General features: G+C 47.4%; 1 protein-coding gene across 8 annotated transcripts in view; it reads left to right on the top strand.

Annotated features, from left to right (window-relative positions):
• GSAP (gamma-secretase activating protein) overlaps window positions 1–22,813 on the top strand; it is a 71,458-nt gene that overhangs the window by 34,707 nt on the left and 13,938 nt on the right. For 4 of the 8 annotated variants that reach the window (XR_014492865.1, XR_014492866.1, XM_083365833.1 and 1 more), the window contains 9 exons: window positions 382–464; window positions 1,232–1,285; window positions 4,480–4,608; window positions 10,394–10,446; window positions 10,746–10,777; window positions 13,900–13,961; window positions 15,239–15,334; window positions 17,463–17,533; window positions 19,465–19,559. Coding sequence is in view for 3 of the 8 variants with exons in the window: in XM_083365833.1 (XP_083221959.1) it covers window positions 382–464; window positions 1,232–1,285; window positions 4,480–4,608; window positions 10,394–10,446; window positions 10,746–10,777; window positions 13,900–13,961; window positions 15,239–15,334; window positions 17,463–17,533; window positions 19,465–19,559 (675 nt within the window). In the remaining 5 variants the exon portion in view is untranslated. The remainder of the gene's footprint in view (window positions 1–381; window positions 465–1,231; window positions 1,286–4,479; window positions 4,609–10,393; window positions 10,447–10,745; window positions 10,778–13,899; window positions 13,962–15,238; window positions 15,335–17,462; window positions 17,534–19,464; window positions 19,560–22,813) is intronic. The other 4 variants (XR_014492867.1, XR_014492868.1, XR_014492869.1 and 1 more) reach the window with 2 other exon arrangements.

Here is a 22,813-nt window from a genome sequence, read left to right on the forward strand (position 1 = left end):
GGTGGCAGTGTGTCCCGGGGTCATGTGATCCCCTTTTGCGACCTTCTGACAAGCAAAGACAAAGGGGGAAGCCAGATTCACCTAACAACCGTGTTACTGACTTAGTTACTACAGTGATTCACTTAACAACTGTGGCAAGAAAGGTCGTAAAATAGGGCAAAACCCACTGAACAAATGTCTCACTTAACAAATTATAGGCTCAGTTGTGGTCGTAAGTTGAGGACTACTCTTAGGTTAACTCTGAAATCTTGAATCCCACTTAGTGATAGCGGAACTCCCTTGCAAATAGAGCTATGTCGAACAGTATTGCTAATTTTCACAGAGGCGTGCAGTATTTTACTTGATGCAGTCAAGAGGCTATCTTTCTCTCGATGATCTTAGCTTCCTTACACTGGAAAATGTGCTTGGAATCCAGCAGCCTGGATAAGCTTTTACCGTACACATCACTGCTGAACTGGAAGAAGGTAAGCGATGTTATGAACTTTTAGAAATTCTGTTTATATATAGCATCACAGATCAAACAAAGGGCACAGTCACCATGTGCTTTACTGCTTAACTGTTTTACTGTTAACAGGGAACAGGGAACTCTACTTAGGACAAAAAAACCAACAACATAGATCCAAATCTGTAAACACTGCCCTCTACTGGCGGAATACTACTATAGTTGTTTGCACAAAAACAACTATAGTTGTTGCACAAAAATATACACCCCCCAAAATGTATTCCAGCGTGAACTGAGGGACATCTTTCTATCATTAAATTCAGAGACAAATCTGTTAATTAAGGAGAAACTTCCTGACAGAACAATTAATCCATGGAACAAGTTCCCTCCAGAAGTTGTGGGTGCTCCATCATTGGAGGATTTTAAGAAGAGACTGGACAGCCATTTGTCCAGGATGGAATTAAGGTCTCCTGCAGGTTGGACTAGAAGACCTCTAAGGTCCCTTCTAACTCTACAATTCTATGATTCAGATGCTTTTTTAAGAAGGACCCCACATGACGTTCTCCTTGCCCATAATGAATCCTCATGGTATGATATCCTGGTATTTGTAAAAAAAAAAAAAAAGTAATTCAAATATTTTGATGGATTTTTACAAAACACGCTTCCCTGGATGTTTAGAAGGTGTGGTCATTCTTTGAAGGCCACATGTTCTTCAGCTTAATTAAATAATTGTCTTCCATTGATGTATTTTGTCTGAAAGGTTAACGCTTGTTATTTCCACCTTTCTAGGATATTCCTGGAATTCGGTGTACAACATACATTATCTCATTACCCTCTTTAAATGTAAGTCTGCATAATAAAACTATGCTAACAATATTTTTTATTTATTTATTTTAATTCCATTTATATCCCGCCCTTCTCCGAAGACTCAGGGCGGCTTACAAGCTTAGCAGTATATAGTGTAGTAGGGCATGCTTGGGACTTTTAATTTTTTTGTGTGTAAGTTTTTTTATTCATTTTTTCCATACACACGATATTAATTTTTCAACCAACGTGCTGTCTGAGTTTACATGCTAATACATATTTAATTCCTAACCCTTTCTTTTTTCCTCCAGCCAGTGGTAAAAATAAGTTTGATAATAGTCCGTTGTTTCTTCTTTTTTCAGTCTCATAGTCTATCTATCCCATCTCTGTGCATTCTAGTATTTGTTTAATTATTTCTTCATCTGATGGTACTCCTTCATTTTTCCAGTGTCGCACAAATATAATCCTTGCCACTGTTGTGACATGCAAAGTCAAGTATAAGCTTTGTTTGTTAGTCTTTTCTGGCATTATACCTAATTTTAAAAAAGTTCAGGTTTAAAATCAACATGTTCTCCTAACATCTTTTCTAGCCAAGTTATGTATCTTTTCCCAATAATTCTTTACTTTATCCCATGTCCACCAAACAACATGGTAATACGTGCTTGGGACTTTTAATTTGCACTCCGTTTCACTGGATAACAATTCCTCTAATAAATACCCTGTCATGGAACAGGATTCATAGCTACGGAAGAGATTTCCTGTTAAGTAAGTTGTGTCCCATTTTATGACTGCTTTGCCGCCGTCGTTAAGCAAAATCACTGCAGTTGTTCAGTGAATCTGGCTTGCCTCATTGACTTTGCTGTGTCAATGAGAAATCAGGAGGGTGTCTGCAAATATACAGACCAGTTACTAGGTATCTGAATTTTGATCATGTGAAAATTGGGGATGCTCCATTATCAAGTGTGACAACCGATCATTAGTTATTTTTTTTCCCCAGTGCCATTGTAATTTTGAATGATCCCTAAATAAATGGCTGTAAGTCAAGGACTATCTTGTTATTCTTCGAGATGACTTGTCTGGTTCAGACATGAGATTCCCAACTATATTTTGGAAATCTAGTCTCCCTCTTCCCCAAATCCCATAATCAATTTCGATCAGAACAGAGCTGGAAGGGACCTCGGAGGTCATCTAGTCCAACCCCCTGCTCAGGCAGGAAACCCTCTACCATTTCAGACAAACGGCTGTCCAGTCTCTTCTTAAAAACCTCCAGTGATGGAGCGCCCACAGCTTCTGGAGGCAGGTGGTTCCACTGGTTGATTGTCCTCACTGTCAGGAAGTTTCTCCTTAATTCCAGGTTGCTTCTCTCCTCGGTTAGTTTCCATCTGTTGTTTCTCATCTTGCCTTCTGGTGTTCTTGAAAATAAATTGACCCCTTCTTCTTTGTGGCAGCCCCTCAAATGCTGGATCACTGCTATCATTCCCCCCCCCCCCGTCCTTCTTTTCTCTAGACTAGCCATACCCAATTCCTGAAACCGTTCTTCAAGCTTGTAAGCCGCTCTGAGTCTTCGGAGAAGGGCGGGATATAAATGGAATTAAAATAAATAAATAAAAATAAAATAAGTGTTTTAGTCTCCACTGCCTGATTGCAGATCAGAATTGAAAAATCGCTTAAAACCAGTTTGACTATAATGAAGAGTTTGCAATCGCTTTTTTTCAAAGTTACCACTTGAGGTCACTCCTGGTCTGCATTCGTTCCAAGCGATTCTATCCAAAGAGGCATATTTGTTGCAGGGAGTAAGGCCTCCGTCTTCTATAACTAGCTTCATGACATCAGATACTTAACATTTACACATGGAGATAATTCCAGCACTTGGAGCTTTTGTTCAACAAAGCAATTCCAGTTAACTGAGGAGGAGAAATTAGTTTGGCATATCTTACTGGTGATTTACTAAGCAGGAATTTTGTCGTAGGGTGAACACTTCTGCCCTTTCATTTGTGAAGCACTGCTGTGCCCAGTTGTGTGTGTTGCTTTGTTTGCAATTCTCGCCGGATGATCACATTGTAATGAATTGAGCATCCCGGGTTGATGGGTTTAATATTGCTATTATAACTGTTAGGAGAAGTGGGACGTTCGTGCTGCGCAGGAAATTGGATTTTTAAAAAGAAAGGATTACGTGATACAGCTGTATAAGGGTGTGGTTAAAAACTTGTCATTTAAAAATGGCTAAGTTAAACACGATCGGCACCAAAACTGAACGGGTGGATGATGCATGATGTATATTAAGAGAGAAGCAGTGGCAAACACTGGAGGGGGGAGTCAAAAGAGGGATCAGCCTAGAATCCCTGCATAGCTACAAACAAAGTCCAAACCCTCCTTGAATTTTGTAGATCCTTATCTAATTCCTAGCATTCACTAACCGTCAGTTAAGAACAAGGGTCTTCAAACATGGCCCTTTTATGACTGGTGGACTTCAACTCCCAGAATTCCTCAGCCAGGCACGCTGGCTGAGGAATTCTGGGAGTTGAAGCCCACCAGTCATAAAAGGGCCAAGTTTGAAGACCCCTGGTCTGGATCCAAGCCTGCAGTTTCATCAAAATGGCCATCTGAGGAATTCTGGGAGTTGAAGTCCACAAGTCATCAAAGGGTCAAGTTTGAAGAGCCCTGGTTAAGAAGATTGCTATGCACAGGGTTTTAGCAGTAAATCGGTAAAATTGGACCTTTGGGTGTGGACCTGATCTTTTGCACCTGACCATTGCCTTGAGTTGTGTAAAATGAAGATGGGAATATAAGTCTAATAAAGAAATTAAATGCCAAGTCCTCCTCCCTCAATTTTAATCTCCTTTAACGCTACTTATTTTAGATACTGTACTGATCGTGCTTTTAAAAACTTCATTATAGTTCGTTATCCACATCTCCACAAAGATTCGGAGGGGGTTATAGACATTGGAAATAATGTTCCCCCAAATCTCAGCCTCAACAAAAGATGCTTCAGCAACACAGCCGTGTCGAAAACACATTAAATACAATACAGGTTGTCTTTGAGTTACAACCAAAATTGAGCCAGAATTTTCTGTTATTGTTAGTTGTTTTTTAATGCCATTGTAACTTCAAACGCTTGCAAGCTGTTGACTACCTGTAGTAGGCCATTGGTCACAATGCTGAGGAGGAAATAGCTCTGACGGAAAACCTTCTCTCTCTCTCTCTCTCTCTTCCCATTTACTTGCCCGTTGGAGGTGCGAAACTTCAAAGGCTTCTGGGAAAAGTTGAACCTGAACCTGGAATATGTGAAATGTGTCGAGACACCCTTGCATTTCAGCCACACGGTGCTGAAGAGGGAATGGGATAAACTGCTTTCCGAGGAGGTGAGTGAGCCATAGGGCGACTCAGGGCTTAGAATGCGGCATTGCAGGCAAACTCTGCCCACTGCCAGCAGTTCAATCCTGATCGGGCTCAAAGTTGACTCATCCTTCCATCCTTCCCAGGTTGGTAAAATGAGGACCCAGATTGTCGGCAACAGGCTAATCCTGTAAACTGCTTAGAGAGGGCTGTAAAGCACTGTGAAGCGGTATATAAGTCTAAGTGCTATTGCTAAGTCGGAAGGAAGGAAGGAAGGAAGGAAGGAAGGAAGGAAGGAAGGAAGGAAGGAAGGAAGGCGAAAGAGCTGTGGTGGCACCTGTTGTGACTCAGGGCCAGCCTGTGGGTCCGACAGCCGGGTCCGATGTATCGGAGGACTCAGATGTGGGGGAGGAGGGAAACGAACCGGCTGATGATGATTTGGAGACTTTGCAGAGTCCTCAGCCGGGAACCTCTTCTCAGCTGTGTGAGCCCGAGAGTGCGGAGGATGATGACCCACAGCTGGCCCTGTTCAAGGACGCCCGACGCAGGAGGCAGACGAGCAGGGACAAACAAAGGAAGGCTATGGGACTCCTCGGGAGGAGGCACAGGGAGACCACGCCCTGAGCTCTCTATAAAAGAAGTGTTTGGGGAGGGGCTAGTTGCTGAAAGCAACTTTTTCGTTTGAGAAGTCAAGCTCTTGTATTTTTGTAACAGTGTAATTAAAACTTGGCAGAAGCCTTTTGATCTTGGACGCTTTCCAGACTCTTCCTTTGATTAGGGGTGCGAGAAGAGGGCTGGTTCAGAACAGTTTGCTTTCAGCCAACCACCCCTTAATACTACGATGGAGCAGCTTCTTGCCGAGAATGTCCAGCTCAACCAGCAACTCACCTTGCTGGCCACTCAGGTGGCACAACTGCAGGCTCAGGTACATGCTGCCCCCCCACCCAGGAGGAAATGTCAGATAGCTATGCCGGATAAATTCTCTGGTAATCCAGAACTGTTTCCTGCCTTCCTGGGACAATGCCAGCTTAATATCAGCGATTTCCGGCTGCTTAGCCAGGATTCCGCCTGGAATGAGGCTGCGCTCGTGGATGCCTTTCAGGATGGCTTGTCAGAGGAGATGTTGGATGAGCTGGCCCGCGTGGACATTCCCTCAGACCTGAATGGGCTGATCCATCTTTGTCTGCGGATCGATGCCCGGCTGCAGCAGCGTAAGAGTCGCCGTGCCACCCCACAGACCCCTGCCGCCCCTGTTGTGCGTGAGCCCCCGGTCCAGAGGGAGGAGCCAATGGAGCTGGGTGCCGCCAGGTCCCGTCTATCGGTGACGGAAATGGACAGACGACGATCGGAGGGGTTGTGTTTTTACTGTGGGGACCCTGGACATTTGGCTGCTTCTTGCCCGAAGAAGCGTCAGCGGGCGTCAGTGACCAAGCCTGCCCCGAGAAAGTCCCCTGCTTTGTTATCGGGAAACGGCCCGAGCCCGATCTAGACGGTGTGAAAGATCGGGCGACCCACAACATCCACACCGAGCGACGCCGTTCCGACGGTGCCTGTGAACCTCCACGGCATTTGATTTTGGAGGCACGTCTGATCCTCCCTGGCAAGTCAGAGGGGATTCCAGTCCATGCCTTAATTGACTCTGGGGCTACCACTAACTTTATGGATTCGGCCTTTGTGGCCAAATGGGCTGTTCCCCAGTGTCCAGTGGATCCGCCCATGCTTGTGGAGACCATCGATGGTCGAGTGCTCCTGTCCGGGCCTATCACGGCCGCCACGCAACCCGTGTGTATGGCCATCAGTACCCATGTGGAGGCCATTCAGTTCTATGTCACTTCGGATCTGCACTTCCCCGTGGTCTTGGGACTGGCGTGGCTCCGGGCGCATGATCCACAGATCTATTGGTCTCAGAACTTGGTCACCTTCCCAAGTTTGCAGTGCGTGGACCACACCCGCCATATCTGTGCCGGCCAGGTGGAGGGTTCCTCAGGGGTTTCCTTGCCTCCCGAACTGTCCGACTTTGCTGACGTGTTCAGCGAGTCAGAGGCGGACCAATTACCCCCGCACAGGCCCTACGACTGCTCCATTGACCTAGTCCCTGATGCGCCTCTCCCAGTGGGGCGTTTGTACTCCATGTCGGAGCCCGAGTTGGCTGCATTGCGGGACTTCCTGACGAAGAACTTGGCTCGTGGTTTCATCCGGCCCTCGTCCTCGCCAGTGTCTGCGCCCGTGCTCTTCGTCAAAAAGAAGTCGGGCGAGTTACGGCTTTGCTGTGACTACCGGAAACTCAACGCTATCACGGTGCGTAACCGCTACCCGCTGCCCCTCATCCCCGAGCTCTTGGACCGACTCCGGGAGGCTAAGATCTTCACGAAACTGGACCTGCGTGGAGCTTACAACCTCGTCAGGGTTCGGCCGGGTGATGAGTGGAAGACGGCGTTTGGTACTCGCTATGGACATTTCGAGTACACGGTGATGCCGTTTGGCCTGACCAACGCCCCCGCTGTGTTTCAGCATTTTATGAATGACGTCTTTCGGGATCTGTTGGACCAGTTTGTTGTGATTTACCTGGACGACATCCTGATTTACTCCCCGTCGCGTGAAGCGCATCATCAGCATCTCCGTCAGGTCCTGCAGCGCCTCCGGAATCATCGGCTGTTTGCCAAGTTGGAGAAGTGCCAGTTCTACCAGGTGACCATTGATTTCTTGGGTCACCGCATTTCTCCTGAGGGCATCGCCATGGAACCGAGTAAAGTTGAGTCGTTGCAGAGTTGGCAACCCCCGCGTCGCGTGAAGGATATTCAGCGACTTCTTGGATTTGCCAACTACTATCGGACATTCATCCCTGGCTTTGCTGCCTTGACAGCCCCCCTCACCCGGCTCCTGCAGAAGAAGACTCGGTTCCAGTGGAACGCCCCCGAACAACAGGCGTTCCAAGCTCTGAAGGACGCCTTCATGAAGGAGCCCATCTTGAAGCATCCTGACCCGCAACGGCCGTTTGTCGTGGAGGCGGACGCCTCCGACATTGCCATTGGGGCCGTGTTACTTCAGGCAGCGACGCCCAACGGTACCCTTTTCCCTTGCGCGTATCACTCACGGAAATTGAATCCCTCGGAGCGCAACTATACCATCTGGGAGAAGGAGCTGCTGGCCATCAAGGCGGCGTTCGAGGCTTGGAGGCATCATCTGGAGGGGGCGCGGCATCAAATCGAGGTCCGGACGGACCACAAGAATCTGGAAAGCCTGCAGACCGCTCGGAATTTGAACCAACGCCAGATCCGGTGGTCCCTCTTCTTTGCGAGGTTTGACTTCCGGGTGCGGTACATACCAAGCGGGCACAACCAGAGAGCGGATGCTCTGTCCAGGAAGCCCGAGTACACCCGAGTGGAAGACAAGCTTCCGCCCAGGACCGTGATCCCCGTCGAGTCTTTTGCTGCGGTGCGGGAGCCGGTGGATATACGGGCTCGGATCCGGGAGGCGCAGCAGCAGGAGGCGTGGGTGGCTCAGCGGAAGGAAGAGGTGGGGCCAGATTCGCCTTGGTCGGTCACGGATGGACTCCTGTATTATCGTGACCGGCTCTACGTTCCAGGAGGGCCACTCAGGGGACTCGTCCTCAGCCAATGTCATGATAACCCGGCTGCGGGGCATTTTGGCCTGTTCAAGACTCTGAACCTGGTCTCCCGTACATTCTGGTGGCCCCGAGTCCGACACGATGTCCAGTCTTATGTCACCTCCTGCGTCCCATGCAGGCAGGCCAAGTCAGCGACAGGGGCCCCGCCTGGTTTACTGCAGCCTTTGCCAACGCCCAAGAGACCCTGGGGGGCTGTGTCCATGGACTTTCTGACGGATCTACCCCCATCCTCCGGCTTCACGACAGTGTTTGTGGTGGTGGACATGTTGACCAAGATGGCGCACTTCATCCCCTGTCGCGGCTTACCGTCAGCTCGCGCCACTAGTCGCATGTTCATCCAACAGGTGTTCCGGCTGCACGGCCTTCCCGATAGAGTCGTCTCCGATAGGGGGGCCCAGTTTACAGCCCGCTTCTGGCAGGAGTTGATGCGGGCGTTGGACATTAAGGTTTGCCTCTCGTCCGCGCATCATCCTCAGACCGACGGGGGTACCGAGAAGGTCATCGGCATTTTGGAGCAGTATCTGCGCTGCTACGTTAACCTGCAGCAGGACAGTTGGGTGGACTATTTGGCCATAGCCGAGTTTGCCTTTAACAACTCGCAGCACACCTCCACGCAGATGACACCGTTCTTGGCCAATGTGGGTTATCACCCTCGGTTTTTCCCCCTTTCTCCCGTGGACTCACCGGAGCCGGCAGCGAACGAATTCATGGCGGAGTTACAGGCGATCCATCGGTTGGTGCGACGGCAGCTGGAGAAGGCCAAGGCCGACTACAAGAGGTTCGCCGATCGGTCGAGAAGGGATACGCCTCCATTATCGGTGGGGGATCGGGTCTGGCTGTCCACCAGGAACCTACCATCCACTCGGCCGGCGAGGAAGCTGGACCACCGTTACCTTGGACCGTTCCCAGTCGAGGCCGTCATCAACCCGGTCGCCTATCGTTTAACTCTGCCACGTTCCCTGCGCGTGCACCCCGTCTTCCATCGGTCCTTGTTGGTCCCCGAACAACCGGCTTGTCCACTTCGCCAAGCGGAACCTCCCCCATCAGGACCTCGTGATGGCGACAGCACCCCCGAGTACGAGGTCGCCAGCATCAGGGATTCCCGCTGGCTGAAAGGTCGCTTCCAGTACCTGATCGAGTGGAAAGGGTACGGGCCGGAGGACTTCACATGGGAAGACGCGACCGCCGTTCATGCCCCTGTGTTGGTGACTGCTTTTCACGAACAGTTCCCATCCCGACCGCATCCGGATCGGCAGACCCGGGGGAAGGGCCCTGCGGTGCGGGATAGTGTTGTGACTCAGGGCCAGCCTGTGGGTCCGACAGCCGGGTCCGATGTATCGGAGGACTCAGATGTGGGGGAGGAGGGAAACGAACCGGCTGATGATGATTTGGAGACTTTGCAGAGTCCTCAGCCGGGAACCTCTTCTCAGCTGTGTGAGCCCGAGAGTGCGGAGGATGATGACCCACAGCTGGCCCTGTTCAAGGACGCCCGACGCAGGAGGCAGACGAGCAGGGACAAACAAAGGAAGGCTATGGGACTCCTCGGGAGGAGGCACAGGGAGACCACGCCCTGAGCTCTCTATAAAAGAAGTGTTTGGGGAGGGGCTAGTTGCTGAAAGCAACTTTTTCGTTTGAGAAGTCAAGCTCTTGTATTTTTGTAACAGTGTAATTAAAACTTGGCAGAAGCCTTTTGATCTTGGACGCTTTCCAGACTCTTCCTTTGATTAGGGGTGCGAGAAGAGGGCTGGTTCAGAACAGCACCCAACACTTCCATTGTTAAGTGAGACGTGTGTTAAGTGAATTTTACCTCAGTTCACTACCATTCTTACCACAGTTCTTAAGTGAATCACTGCAGTTGTAAAGTTGCTAAGGGGATCTGGCTTCCCCATGGACCGTGCTTGTCAGAAAGCCTTGAAATCTGATCACAGGATCCCTGGGACACTGCGACCGTCATAAGTGTGAGTCAGTTGCCAGGTGTCTGGATTTTGATCACGTGTCCGTGGGGGACGTCGTCAAGTGTAAAAAAACGGTCGTAAGTCACTTTTTTCCATGCTGTTGTAACGTTCCACGGTCCCTAACCAATGGTTGCAAGCTGAGCATAACCTTATTTGAATGCAGCTCTTATTAAATACTGAGAGAATAAATTGACTCTTTTGCATAACCTTATTTGCGATTTCTTTCAGAAGACTGCCTCAAGGACCTCTTACGTCAAAAGCATATTTGAAAACACAAAAAAGTGAGTTGAGCATCTTCCTGGCCTTAATGAAAGAGATGTGGGGTTTTTTTGCCGTCACACAATCCGTGGGCCCTACAATGGGCCGTTGCCCACGGTTCTCAGAAATAAATGAAATAAAGTGTGTGTGTGGGGGGGGGGGAAATAAGTCCCTTTTTTCAATCCGGTTTGTCACTTGGAAGGGTCCCTCAACGACCTGTTGTAAGTTGAGAACTACTTATGTAGACCTTGTATTAGATGGGTTGGCTTTTTAAGGTCTCCGTCCACGGAAGGTGTTAAGAAACATTGCTCCTTTTTTTCAGGGTGCTTTCCAATGTGTCTACCTGGGAAACAGGTAAGTGTTTTTTGATTTCAAAAGTTTGAAATCAAACTTACGGCCGTGCTGGACATCCTTGTTTCACAGGAGCTGGAGATCCATTGGTTTCTTACTAAAACAGAGAACGAACGGTTGCAGGAATTGGGTACGTCTAGTCCAGGGGTAGGCAACCTCGGCTCTTTTATGACTCATGGACTTCAACTCCCAGAATCCCTGAGCCAGCCACACTGAGGGGAAAGGGAGAGGTTTCCAAGCTGAGCCATGCTGGCTCAGGAATTCTGGGAGTTGAAGTCCACCAGTCTTAAAAGAGCCAAGTTTGCCTATTCCTGGCCTAGGCCGCTTTATGACTTGTGGACTTCAACTCCCAGAATTCCTGAGCCAGCCACGCTGAGGGGAAAGGGAGAGGTTTCCAAGCTGAGCCATGCCGGCTCAAGAATTCTGGGAGTTGAAGTCCACCAGTCTTAAAAGAGCCAAGTTTGCCTATTCCTGGCCTAGGCCGCTTTATGACTTGTGGACTTCAATTCCCAGAATTCCTGAGCCAGCCACGCTGAGGGGAAAGGGAGAGGTTTCCAAGCTGAGCCATGCCGGCTCAAGAATTCTGGGAGTTGAAGTCCACGAGTCATAAAAGAGCCAAGGTTGCCTACCCCTGGTCTAGTCTAATAAAGAGAAGGACCAGGGGTGACATGATAGCCGTCTTCCAATATTTGAGAGGCTGTCACAAAGAAGACATCCAGTTTTGGTCATCACGATGTAAAAAAGATGTTGAGACTCTGGAAAGAGGGCAGAGAAGAGCAACAAAGATGATCAGGGGGACTGGAGGCTAAAACATACGAAGAACGGTTGCTGGAATTGGGCATGTCTAGTTTGATGAAGAGAAGGATGAGGAGTGACATGATAGCTGAGTTCCAGTATCTCAGGGGTTGCCCCAAAGAAGAGGGAGTCAAGCTATTCTCCAAAGCACCAGAGGGAAGGATGAGAAACAACGGATGGAAACTCACCAAGGAGAGAAGCAACCTGAAACTAAGGAGAAACTTCCTAACAGTGAGGACAATTAACCGGTGGAACAACCTGCCTCCAGAAGCAGTGAATGCTCCAACACTGGAAGTTTTTAAGAAGAGACTGGATGGCCGTTTGTCTGAAATGGTATAGGGTTTCCTGCCTGAGGAGTGGGTTGGACTAGAAGACCTCCAAGGTCCCTTCCAACTCTATTGTTGTGGTTGTTATTTGGTAGTTATTGTGCTTAAGGAAACGAAGTGTTCTGCTTACTTAGATCTGAGTTTCTTTTCAGAGAGCGTAGATGTTCTTCTAGAGGGCAACATCCCTTGTTTTCGTCTTCAGAGTTTGTACGGTCTGTAACTTATAAATGTCAGCTTCGGAAAGGAAAAGTTCATCCCTTGTGTGAAACGGTTGTTCCTGACTTGCGGGGAGGAAAAACAGTTTCCTTGGATATGACAACTCTTTTCTTAGACTTTGTAGTATAATAGCTGAACGTAGCTTGAGCGACCGTATTATTTTGTATAAACTTGTAGAGAAGCTTCTTCCTGTGGTGGCTGGTGGCTTATATAGATAAACTGTGGGTTTACATGTGGTCTTGTAGATTGGAAACGATGGTGGCACATTCTGGAGAACATCAAGGTAGTTATTTTCAGGAAGGTATATGCTATGTTAACCAGTTCTTAGCTCCTTCTAAGTGCCATTATAATTCATATAATCTCTACCACTTTGAGATATGGAAATAGATGAACACTGTAATTGTAGCTAACGTATAACATTTGGCTATAAAATCAGACACATTATCTTACATTAACCTAATGGGGGGAAAAAGCAAAGATACGTTTATAAATATGGGTCTATGTGTGTTCAAGGGACGCGGTGGGTCAGTGGGTTAAGATGCTGAGCTTGTCGATCAGAAGGTCGGCAGTTTGGCGGGTCGAATCCCGAGTGCCGTGTAAAAGAGTGAGCGCCGGTTACTCGTCCCAGCTTCTGCCAACCTAGCAGTTCTAAAGCACCTAAAAATACAAGTAGAAAAATAGGGACCACTCCGGTGGGAAGGTAACAGTGCTCCGTGAGCCTTTGGCGTCTAGTCATGCCGGCCACATGACCACGGAGACGTCCTCGGACAAGCGCTGGCTCTTTGGCTTTGAAACGGAGATGAGCACCGGCCCCTAGAGTCGGAAACGACTGGCACGCATGTGCGGGGGAACCTTTACCTTTTTGTGTGTGTTCATATATCTATGGGTATGTGTCATCGTGTTTTATTTTTTTTAAAAAAAGAATGTTGTGTTTATTGTGCTTCAATCCATTATTTGGTGGAAATATTTAAAATAAATTTCAAGCAGTCCTTGAGTTTGCGATGGCCATTTGGGCCGGAAGCGCCATCGCTAAGTGACACAGTTGTAAAGTGTGACATCGCATGATTGTGTTGCTCAATGATGGCAACCCCGGTTGACATCGTCAAGCAAGGATTGTGTGGGGGTTGTTAAGCGAGGGCATCGCAGACCCTGACTTTCCAGTTCCTGCCAGCTTCCACGTTGACTTTACCTGTGGAAAGCTGGCAAGGAATCTGCAGAAATTGTGTTTGTGTGGCTGCAGCTTGTTGCAATATCCTAACAGTGATACGAGCTCCAGAATCGCAATCGTGTCACCGTAGGGATGCTTCAAGGATAGTCAGAACTCAGAGGAGCTGTCGTAAATGACTGCTGTTGCCAGTTTGAGTGGGAGCTGAACGAGTGGTCGTAATCTGAGGAATGCGTGTATACATTGTTCATTTTATTCTGCATCTCCCATTAAAATGATTGTATATTGAAATCTGTCATGAAATCTCTAATCTCTGTAATGGCATTGCTGGTAATCAGAACATGTCGAAATGTTTGGAGCTGCACCGAGAAGAAACAGAACTGGCTTCTGTTTGCAAAACAATATTGAAAAGTAGCACATGTTCTCTAATCTAGCTGTTCTCTCTCATCTCTTTCTTTCTCTCTCTTTCTCTTTCTGTCTCTTTTCTCTCTCTTGTCTCTTTCTTCCTCTTCCTCTTTCTGTCTCTCTCTCTCTCTCCCTCTTTTTCTTTCTCTCTCTTTCTTCCTCTCTCTCTTCCTCTTTCTTTCTCTCTTTCTCTCTCTCTCTCTCTTTCTCTCTTTCAGAAGAAAGAATAACTCCTCTTTTTCAAGATGAGGATTACCATCAACGCTTGCTAACAGGATTGGTAAGTGCATTCTTGACTTCACATTAGGAAATCTCTAATGCTGTAAGGGTAACCAGAAATATACAGTAGATATTTTTCTTTAATAGAAGTGTAACAAAGATGATCAGGGGACTGGAGGCTAAAACATATAAGGAACGGTTGCTGGAATTGGGTAGGTCTAGTTTAATGAAGAGAAGGACGAGGGGTGACAGGATAGCAGCGTTCCAGTATCTCAGGGGCTGCCCCAAAGAAGAGGGAGTCAAGCTATTCTCCAAAGCGCCTGAAGGCGGGACAAGAAACAACGGATGGAAACTAGTCAAGGAGAGAAGCAACCTGGAACTAAGGAGAAACTTCCTGACAGTGAGGACAATTAATCAGTGGAACTACCTGCCTCCAGAAGTTGTGGGTCCTCCCAACACTGGATTTTTTAAAGAAGAGGCTGGACACTCATTTGTCTGAAATGGTCTAGGGTTTCCTGCATGGGCAGGGGGTTGGACTAGAAGACCTCCAAGGTCCCTTCCCCACCCTGTTCTTCTGTTATTCCTCGATCCGCTTCTGTTTCTCTTCATTGGCAAAACAGCTACGCAGAAACATTCATAATCTTTTCAAGTACAAAAGGCTACTACCCGGCCAATTTAGAATAATGAAGTTTGGCTCCACAAGTTCAACTTTGGGTGATTTCATGAACACATCCATGTAGTTATCTTGGCAACAGTGTGGAAGTAGCTTGCACTGCGTCCTGCCAAGATATTTTGCTTGGCTTTTTCTATCCTAAAAGATCGAGAACTCTTCAGTGTCTCTATTCCAAGTATTAACTGGGGCCAACTGCATTAAGTCTTTTCAAGATACAGCGAAAGTTAGCTGGTCCTTGCCATTTAAAATTAAGAGCGGTTTTTCCATCTCCTAATTGGATGGTGACATTTTGACAGTGGAGGGTTGAAAAGAATTCACGGATGGTCAACCAGCAGAAAGGCCACTGAATTGTTCCCTTGCTAGTCTCTTCCGTGCAAGCCATCCTTAGTAACTGAGGTTCCTGTCTTTTGTTGCAAGTTCTCTGGAACAGATGTAGTGATTTACACGCACACACTTTTTGCTGTGCAGAAAATTCATCCGTTGGCTCCCAACCCAGAACATTACTTCTTCATAGCAGAAATAATGTGATTCTGTAGCTCTTTGCCTACAGACCTAAAATTTTGCACGGAAGTTAGGTCTGTTTTGTGCAATGCTTTACAAGTCAAGCACACACAATTTAATATTTTGGTTTTAGTTGTTCGCGTATTTTTTTTTTTTTTTTACAGATGGTGGCACAGTTGAAAGATCACCTCCTAAGACCGCTGCAGTATGTTGGCAAAAAGAAGATAGATCAAATTGCGGTGGATTACGTTTCAAAGCTGGTAGGCTTCTTTGTAAGAAATAAAACGAAATAAATTTCTTGGAAGATTTCTTGTATCAAATTTGGGCGATCTTTTGGGGAACCAAAGGGGGGCGTGGCCACATTTCGTAAGGAACTGGAGCTTTGCAAAATCGTCTTTTTTAACAGCAATGTGCCTGGTTTGGGCTGGCGTTGTAGTTTTCGTCAAGCTTCCGCTTCTCAAAACGATAGGAAAATACGCTCTCTGTTTGCTTGCAAGAATAATGTTGCAAAAAGGAGAAGAGAGATTGCAAATTGCTCACCTCTGTTTGGCTCTCAAGAAGCGTTTGTGTGTTTGGTTTTTCACAGGAACGAAACAGAGTCGAAAGACCAGCATTATTTTTTTTTTCAAAGCCAACTCTTTTGATGTTTCATTTCCTGGAAAGTGATCTAGCTTTTTTTTCTGGAAAGTATTCTAGATTTTTTTCTGGAAAGCCGATGAGTGTTTTTTCTGGAAAGCCATATAGCATTTTTCTGCAAAACCATATAGCTGGGGGGGGTTTTCCCCCCTTGGGAAGCCATCTAGAGCTTTTCTGGAAAGTTATCTAGCATTTTTCCAGAAAACCATCTAGTATTTTCCGGAAAACCATCTAGTGGTTGGTTTGTTTTTCCCCCAGAAAGTCATCTAGCATTGTGTTGAAAGCCATCTAGCTGTTTTCTGGAAAGCTATTTAGCAGTGTTTTTCCTTCTTCTGGAAAGCCATCTTGTTATTTTTCTTTTTCTGGAAAGTCATCTAGGTTTTTCCCCGGGAAAGTCGTTTAGCGTTAGCCTACTGCATTGAAGAGAGCCGTGTCCAACTGTGGATTGGGTGCCTGACCATTTTCTAACCATGGTTAAGGTCACGATGGGACAATTTGGAGTGGCTGGAGGAGGAATCAAGGGACTAGTGCAGGGGTAGGCAACCTTGGCTCTTTTATGACTCATGGACTTCAATTCCCAGAATTCCTGAGCCAGCTATGCTGACTCAGGAATTCTGGGAGTTGAAGTCCATGAGTCATAAAAGAGCCAAGGTTGCCTACCCCTGGACTAGTGGAATAGGAGGAGAAAAAGGGTCAGAGACTGCAATATATGTGTGTGTGTGTGTGTGTGTGTGTGTGTTGATTTCCTGTCTTTTTTTCTTGAGAATTTGGAGGAGCGCATTGCTTTTCTCTTTAAAACATATAGGAAGTTGTTGTTGTTGTTGTTTAGGTTTGTGAGCTACGTTTCCCATTTCAAACCAGCAGGAAATAAAAGTTCAGCAGCCCTTGAAGAAATCTGAAGGTTAGAAACAGCTGGTGCCCCCTTAAATTTTAGTACATGGTTCCACTGGCTGCTGGTTCCCTTTATACTTTAAAAATGGGACGAATTCAAGTAGCATTCATTTTCCACTCAATGTGTCTAGGATTTCAACTTGAATAACATTTGCTAAACAAGACCATACAGTGGGGACAAGTGGAACAGCTTTGCCTGCAGAAATTGTGGGCGCTCCATCACTGGAAATTTTTAAGAAGAGACTGGACAGTCACTTGTCTGAGATGGTTTTCCTCCAATGGGATTTTCCCATGTATTTTAACAGGAAACATAGGTAGGGCAGCCTAGAAAAGTCAGTGCCCTCCTAACCATACCCAAGCACCCCAAGTTTGTTGGCGATGTCCATTTTGCTCTATGAGCTCATGGTGACCTAACCCTAAGTGGAATTTTCCTCCAATGGGATTTTCCCATGTATTTTACCAGGAAACACTGATAGGGCAGCCTAGAAAAGTCAGTGCCCTCCTAACCATACCCAAGCACTCCATGTTGTTGGCAACTTCCATTTTGCTCTCCAACTTCATGGTGACGTAGCTCTAGCCCTGTAGGTTCTGCTGCTTGAGCAGGGGGCTGGACTAGAAGACCTCCAAAGTCCCTTCCAGTTCTATTCTATTCTATTCTATTCTATTCTATTCTATTCTATTCTATTCTATTCTATTCTATTCTATTCTATTCTATTCTACTCTATTCTTCTAAATACTGTGAAGTTGGCACGCAAATTGTCGGCGTTGAACTAATATTCTTTTGGGAATCGGCGTTAGTGAAGCTGAGGGCCTTTCCTTAAGGATCCAGGTACATTCTTTTTTCTCTCTCTCTGTTTGCAGCTGGACCTCATCTGTCGGATGACGGAGAACGTTTGGAGGAAATACAATCTTCGCTCCTTGTCCTTCTCCTTGTAAGCCGTTAATTTCCATCAGATATTTAAAGACAAAAAGGGAGAGGCAGAAAGAGGAACCATGGCAAATTCATTAGCCAGACTTCCTAATCGTGGAACCATAATCAGGACTTAAAAAGTTTATTGTTATTACGCCTTGAAAATTAGCAACTCATTGCACCTGACTCCCATGTTTGTACCCCAAAAGCATGGCACATTGAGACAGTGGGGAACCCCAGGAATGTTAGGTTTGTTCAGGTGGCCCTCGACTTTCAGCTACAGCTGTATCCTGTCGCTAAGTGAGACATTGGTTGAGGTTTGCCCCATTTTACGACCTTTCTTGCCACACTTGTTAAGTGAACCCACTGCAATTTTTAGCCACATGGTTGTTAAGCGAATCTGGTTCCCCCCCCTCTTGAATTCGCTTCTCGGAAGGTCGCAAAGGGGATCACGTGACCCACCCAGGACCCTGCGACCGTCATAAGTGTGAGGCAGTTGACAAGCATCTGAACTTCGATCCTGTGGCCACGGGGAAGCTGCAAGGGTTGACAAGTGTGAAAAATGTTCATTTTTTTTCAGTGCCGTTGTATCTTTGGACGGTCACAAAACAAACTGTTGTAAGTTGAGGACAGCCTGTAGGCTAGACTAGGAGGACGCAGTTGGCAACTTCTTCCAAATGATTGCCAAGAAAATGGCATCCTTGGCAGAAGTCAAGGCCGATGAACGATTGAGGGAACTGGGTACGGCTAGGCCAGGGGTAGGCAACCTTGGCTCTTTTATGACTTGTGGACTTCAATTCCCAGAATTCCTGAGCCAGCCTGGCTCAGCTTGGAAACCTCTCCCTTTCCCCTCAGCATCGCTGGCTCAGGAATTCTGGGAGTTGAAGTCCACAAGTCATAAAGCGGCCTAGGCCTAGGCCAGGAGTAGGCAACCTGGGCTTTTTTATGACTCGTGGACTTCAACTCCCAGAATTCCTCAGCCTGCATGGCTCAGCTTGGAAACCTCTCCCTTTCCCCTCAGCATCGCTGGCTCAGGAATTCTGGGAGTTGAAGTCCACGAGTCATAAAAGAGCCAAGATTACCTAACCCTGGACTAGTCTGACGAAGAGAAGGACCAGGGGTGACATGACAGCAGTCTTCCAATATTTGAGGGGCCATCATAGAGAAGAGGGGGTAGACCTGTTCTCCAAAGCACCAGAGGGCTGGACAAGAAGCAACACAGTAAGTGGAAGCCCATCAGAGGGAGACCCAACCTGGAACTAAGGAGAAATTTCCTGACAGCGAGAACAATTAACCAGTGGAACAACCTGCCTCCAGAAGTTGTGGGTGCTCCATCGTTGGAGGTTTGAACATCCATGGAAGTTTTTAAGAAGAGATTGGACAACCATTTGAGCAGGGGGATTGACTAGAAGACCTCCAAGGTCCCTTCTAACTCTGTTATTCCATTCTGTTCCATTCCGTTCCATTCCATTCCATTCTATTCTATTCTATTCTATTCTATTCTATTCTATTCTATTCTATTCTATTCTATTCTATTCTATTCTATTCTATTCTATTCTATTCTATTCTATTCTATTCTATTCCATTCTATTCCATTCTGTATTCTATTCCATTCTCTATTCTATTCTATTCTATTCTATTCTATTCTATTCTATTCTATTCTATTCTATTCTATTCTATTCTATTCTATTTTATTCTATTCTATTCTATTCTATATTCTATATTCTATATTCTGTTCTATTCTATATTCTATATTTCTAGTCTATTCTGACTGACTCCGTGATGCTGGGTGTCTCCTCCTGTGCCCTCATTCCCCTTCCTCCCTCTGCGGAAGAGCTTCAAAGGGAACATGATTTATGAAGCAGAATAACCTGTTGTGAGGGACAAGCCTGGCTCACTCGCTCCCACGGTGCAGCATTTGCAATTCATGTTCTTGTGGTTTTTTTTGTACAGCCGGCAACCGGAGGAGGCCAAGGAGGTCATCGTGTTCCATATCATGTGTCATATTCTGCAGGCAGCCGGTGGGATGTCTCTGCCTTTGCCCCCAGGTGAGCCCTCCGGCTGCAGAGCTGGAGCTTCGTCCACCAAGAAGAGCCAGACATAACCGTAGGCCACTCCAAAGAGAGAAAGGGGGAGAGAGGGGAGGAGGGAGGGAGAGAGGGAGAGGGATGGACAGGAAGAGAGGGAGAGAGAGGGAGGGAGAAAGGGAGAGGAAGAGAGGGAGGGAGAGACGGAGGAAGAAGGAGGGAGGGAGGGAGAGGAAGAGAGGGAGGGACGAAGGGAGAGGGAGGGAGAAGAAGAGAGGGATGGAGAGGGAGAAAGAGGGAGAGACAAAAGGGAGAGGAGAGGAAGGGAAAGAGGGAGAGGGAGAGAGGGAGGGAGAAAGGGAGAGGAAGAGAGGGGGGAGAGACCGAGAGGGAGGGAGAAAGAGGGAGGGAGAAGAAGAGAGAGACGGAGAGGGAGAGAGAGGGAGAGACAAAAGGGAGAGGGAGAGAGGGAGGGAGAGATCGAGAGGGAAGGAGGGAGAGGGAGGGAGGGAGGGAGAGGAAGAGAGGGAGGGATGAAGAGAGGAAGAGAGAGGGAGGGAGGGAGAGGAAGAGAGAGGGAGGAATGAAGGGAGAGGAAGAGGGAGGGAGGGAGAGGAAGAGGGAGGGATGAAGGGAGAGGAAGAGAGGGAGGGATAGGGGGAGGGACAAAAGGGAGAGAAGAGGGAGGAAAAGAGGGAGAGGGAGGGAGAGGAAGAGAGGGGGAGAGACCGAGAGGGAGGGAGAGAGGGAGGAAGAGAGAGGGACGGAGAGGGAGAGAGAGGGAGAGACAAAAGGAGAGGAAGAGAGGGAGGGAGAGAGGGGGAGGGACAAAAGGGAGAGAAGAGGGAGGAAAAGAGGGAGAGGGAGGGAGAGATCGAGAGGGAAGGAGGGAGGGAGAGGAAGAGAGGGAGGGAGGAATGAAGGGAGAGGAAGAGGGAGGGAGGGAGAGGAAGAGAGAGAGGGAGAGACCGAGAGGGAGAGGGAGGGAGGGAGAGGAAGAGAGGGAGGGACGAAGGGAGAGGGAGAGAGGAAGGGAGAGAGGGGGAGGGAGAGACAAAAGGGAGAGGAGAGGGAGGGAAAGAGGGAGGGAGAGGAAGAGAGGGAGGGAGAGAGATGGAGAGGGGGAGAGAGGGAGGGGGAGAGAAAGATTTTTTTTATTTAGAAAAGGTACATGGTTGCCCACCTTACATTCATAACTCTAGAATAGTTGACAACAACAATTTCCTAAAGTCCTCGACTTACAAAAGTTCCTTTTGTGACCGTTCGAAGTTACAACGGCACTGAAAAAAACTGACCTACGACCGTTTTTCACACGTAAAACCATTGCAGCCTCCCCCAGGGTCACGTGATCAAAATTCAGACACTCAGCAACTGGGTTTGTATTTATGACGGTCACAGCGTCTCCTGGGGGTCACGCAACCCCCTTTGGCGACCTTCTGACGGGCAAAGTCGACGGGGGAAGCCCAATTTCCTTAACAGCCGTCTTGCTAACTTAACAGTGATTCACTTAACAACAGTGGCAAGAATGGTCGTAAAATGGGCAAACATCATCTGAAAGCTGCCTCTCTTAGCAACAGAAATTTGGGGCTCAGTTGAGGACATCCCAGCTTAGCATCTGAGGGAAGATCCCAGACCTTCATAGTTTCCAAGAAGATCAGAAGAGTCTAGTACAGGGGTAGGCAACCTTGGCTCTTTTATGACTCGTGGACTTCAACTCCCAGAATTCCCCAGCCAGCCACGCTGAGGGGAAAGGGAGAGGTTTCCAAGCTGAGCCGTGCTGGCTCAGGAATTCTGGGAGTTGAAGTCTGCAAGCCATGAAGGGGCCATAGTTCCCCCACGCTGGCTCAGGAATTCTGGGAGTTGAAGTCCACAAGTCATGAAGGGGCCATAGTTTCCCCATGCTGGCTCAGGAATTCTGGGAGTTGAAGTCCACAAGTCATAAAAGAGCCAAGGTTGCCTACCCCTGGCCTAGGCCGCTCTATGACTGGTGGACTTCAACTCCCAGAATTCCTGAGGCAGCCACGCTGAGGGGAAAGGGAGAGGTTTCCAAGCTGAGCCATGCTGGCTCAGGGATTCTGGGAGTTGAAGTCCACCAGTCATAAAAGAGCCAAGGTTGCCTACCCCTGGCCTAGATCCTCCAGGTCTTGGTGGATGCTGTTCCACAGGGTAGGCACCGCTACAGAGAAAGCATTGAACTGAAGGTTACTTTCCTTCATCCTGGCTGAGGAATTCTGGGAGTTGGAAGTCCACAAGTCATAAAAGGGCCCAGTTTGAAGACCCCTGCCCTAGAACACAGAATCATAGGGTAGGAAGAGACCTTCTCTAAGGTCATCTAGTCCAACCCCCTGCTCAGGCAGGAGATCCTATCCCATTTCAGACAAATGGTTGTCCAATCTCTTCTTGAAAACTTCCAATGTTGGAGCATTCACAACTTCTGGAGGCAGGTTGTTCCACTGCTTAGTTGTTCTAACTGTCAGGAAGTTTCTCCTTAGTTCTAAGTTGGGTCTCTTCTTATACCATCCTGGTCAAATGATGGTCCAGCCAGCCTATCTTTGAAAAAAGTCCACGATGGAGCACCCACAACCCCAGAAGTCAAGTTGTTCCACTGGTTATTTGTTCTGTCAGGAAATGTATCCCTTACTTCTAGGTTGTTTCTCTCCTTTGAGGAGTTTCCAACCATTACTTCTTGTCCTGCCTTCAGCTGTTTTGGAGAATTACTACTAAGAATAGCAAGAGAACAGGAACTTCTGAGAAGAAACTCATCCCCGTCTTAATAGCAAGATATTGCTACAGATCTTTCCGAATTAGCAAAAGGTTAAAATTGTCCCCGAAACATTTGACTTGGGTTTTTTTTGGGGGGGGGGTTTAAAATCTGACTTAAGACGGGTCTCACCGGAAAACTTGGCTAGTGGTTTTGTCCATTGTGAAACCATTGTGAGTTGTTGGGTAAGATGCTTGGGGGGGGTGACTTTTTTTCCCCCAAGTCATGGGGTTTTTTTTTATTTCCTAAGAGGCCGTTGCTGTTTTCGATAAGTCTTGAGGACAGATGAAAATGTTAATGTCCCCTAGAGGACAGATTTTATGAAGGAACAAGTTTTTTTTTTAAAATGGAAATGCTTAAGAGAACATTAGTTCACAATTGTCCAAGTGGGATTTTTTTTGGTCATTGTTTTATTTTTGGGGTGGGGCGGATTGCTATGGGAGAAAGAATATTATATGGGAGTTTAGAAGCTAAAGGCCAGTCCCGCTTTTATTTGGCAGATAGATCTGCCTTG

This window comes from Vipera ursinii, assembly GCF_947247035.1.
Source record: "Vipera ursinii genome assembly, chromosome: 6".
NCBI classification, from domain to species: domain Eukaryota; kingdom Metazoa; phylum Chordata; class Lepidosauria; order Squamata; family Viperidae; genus Vipera; species Vipera ursinii.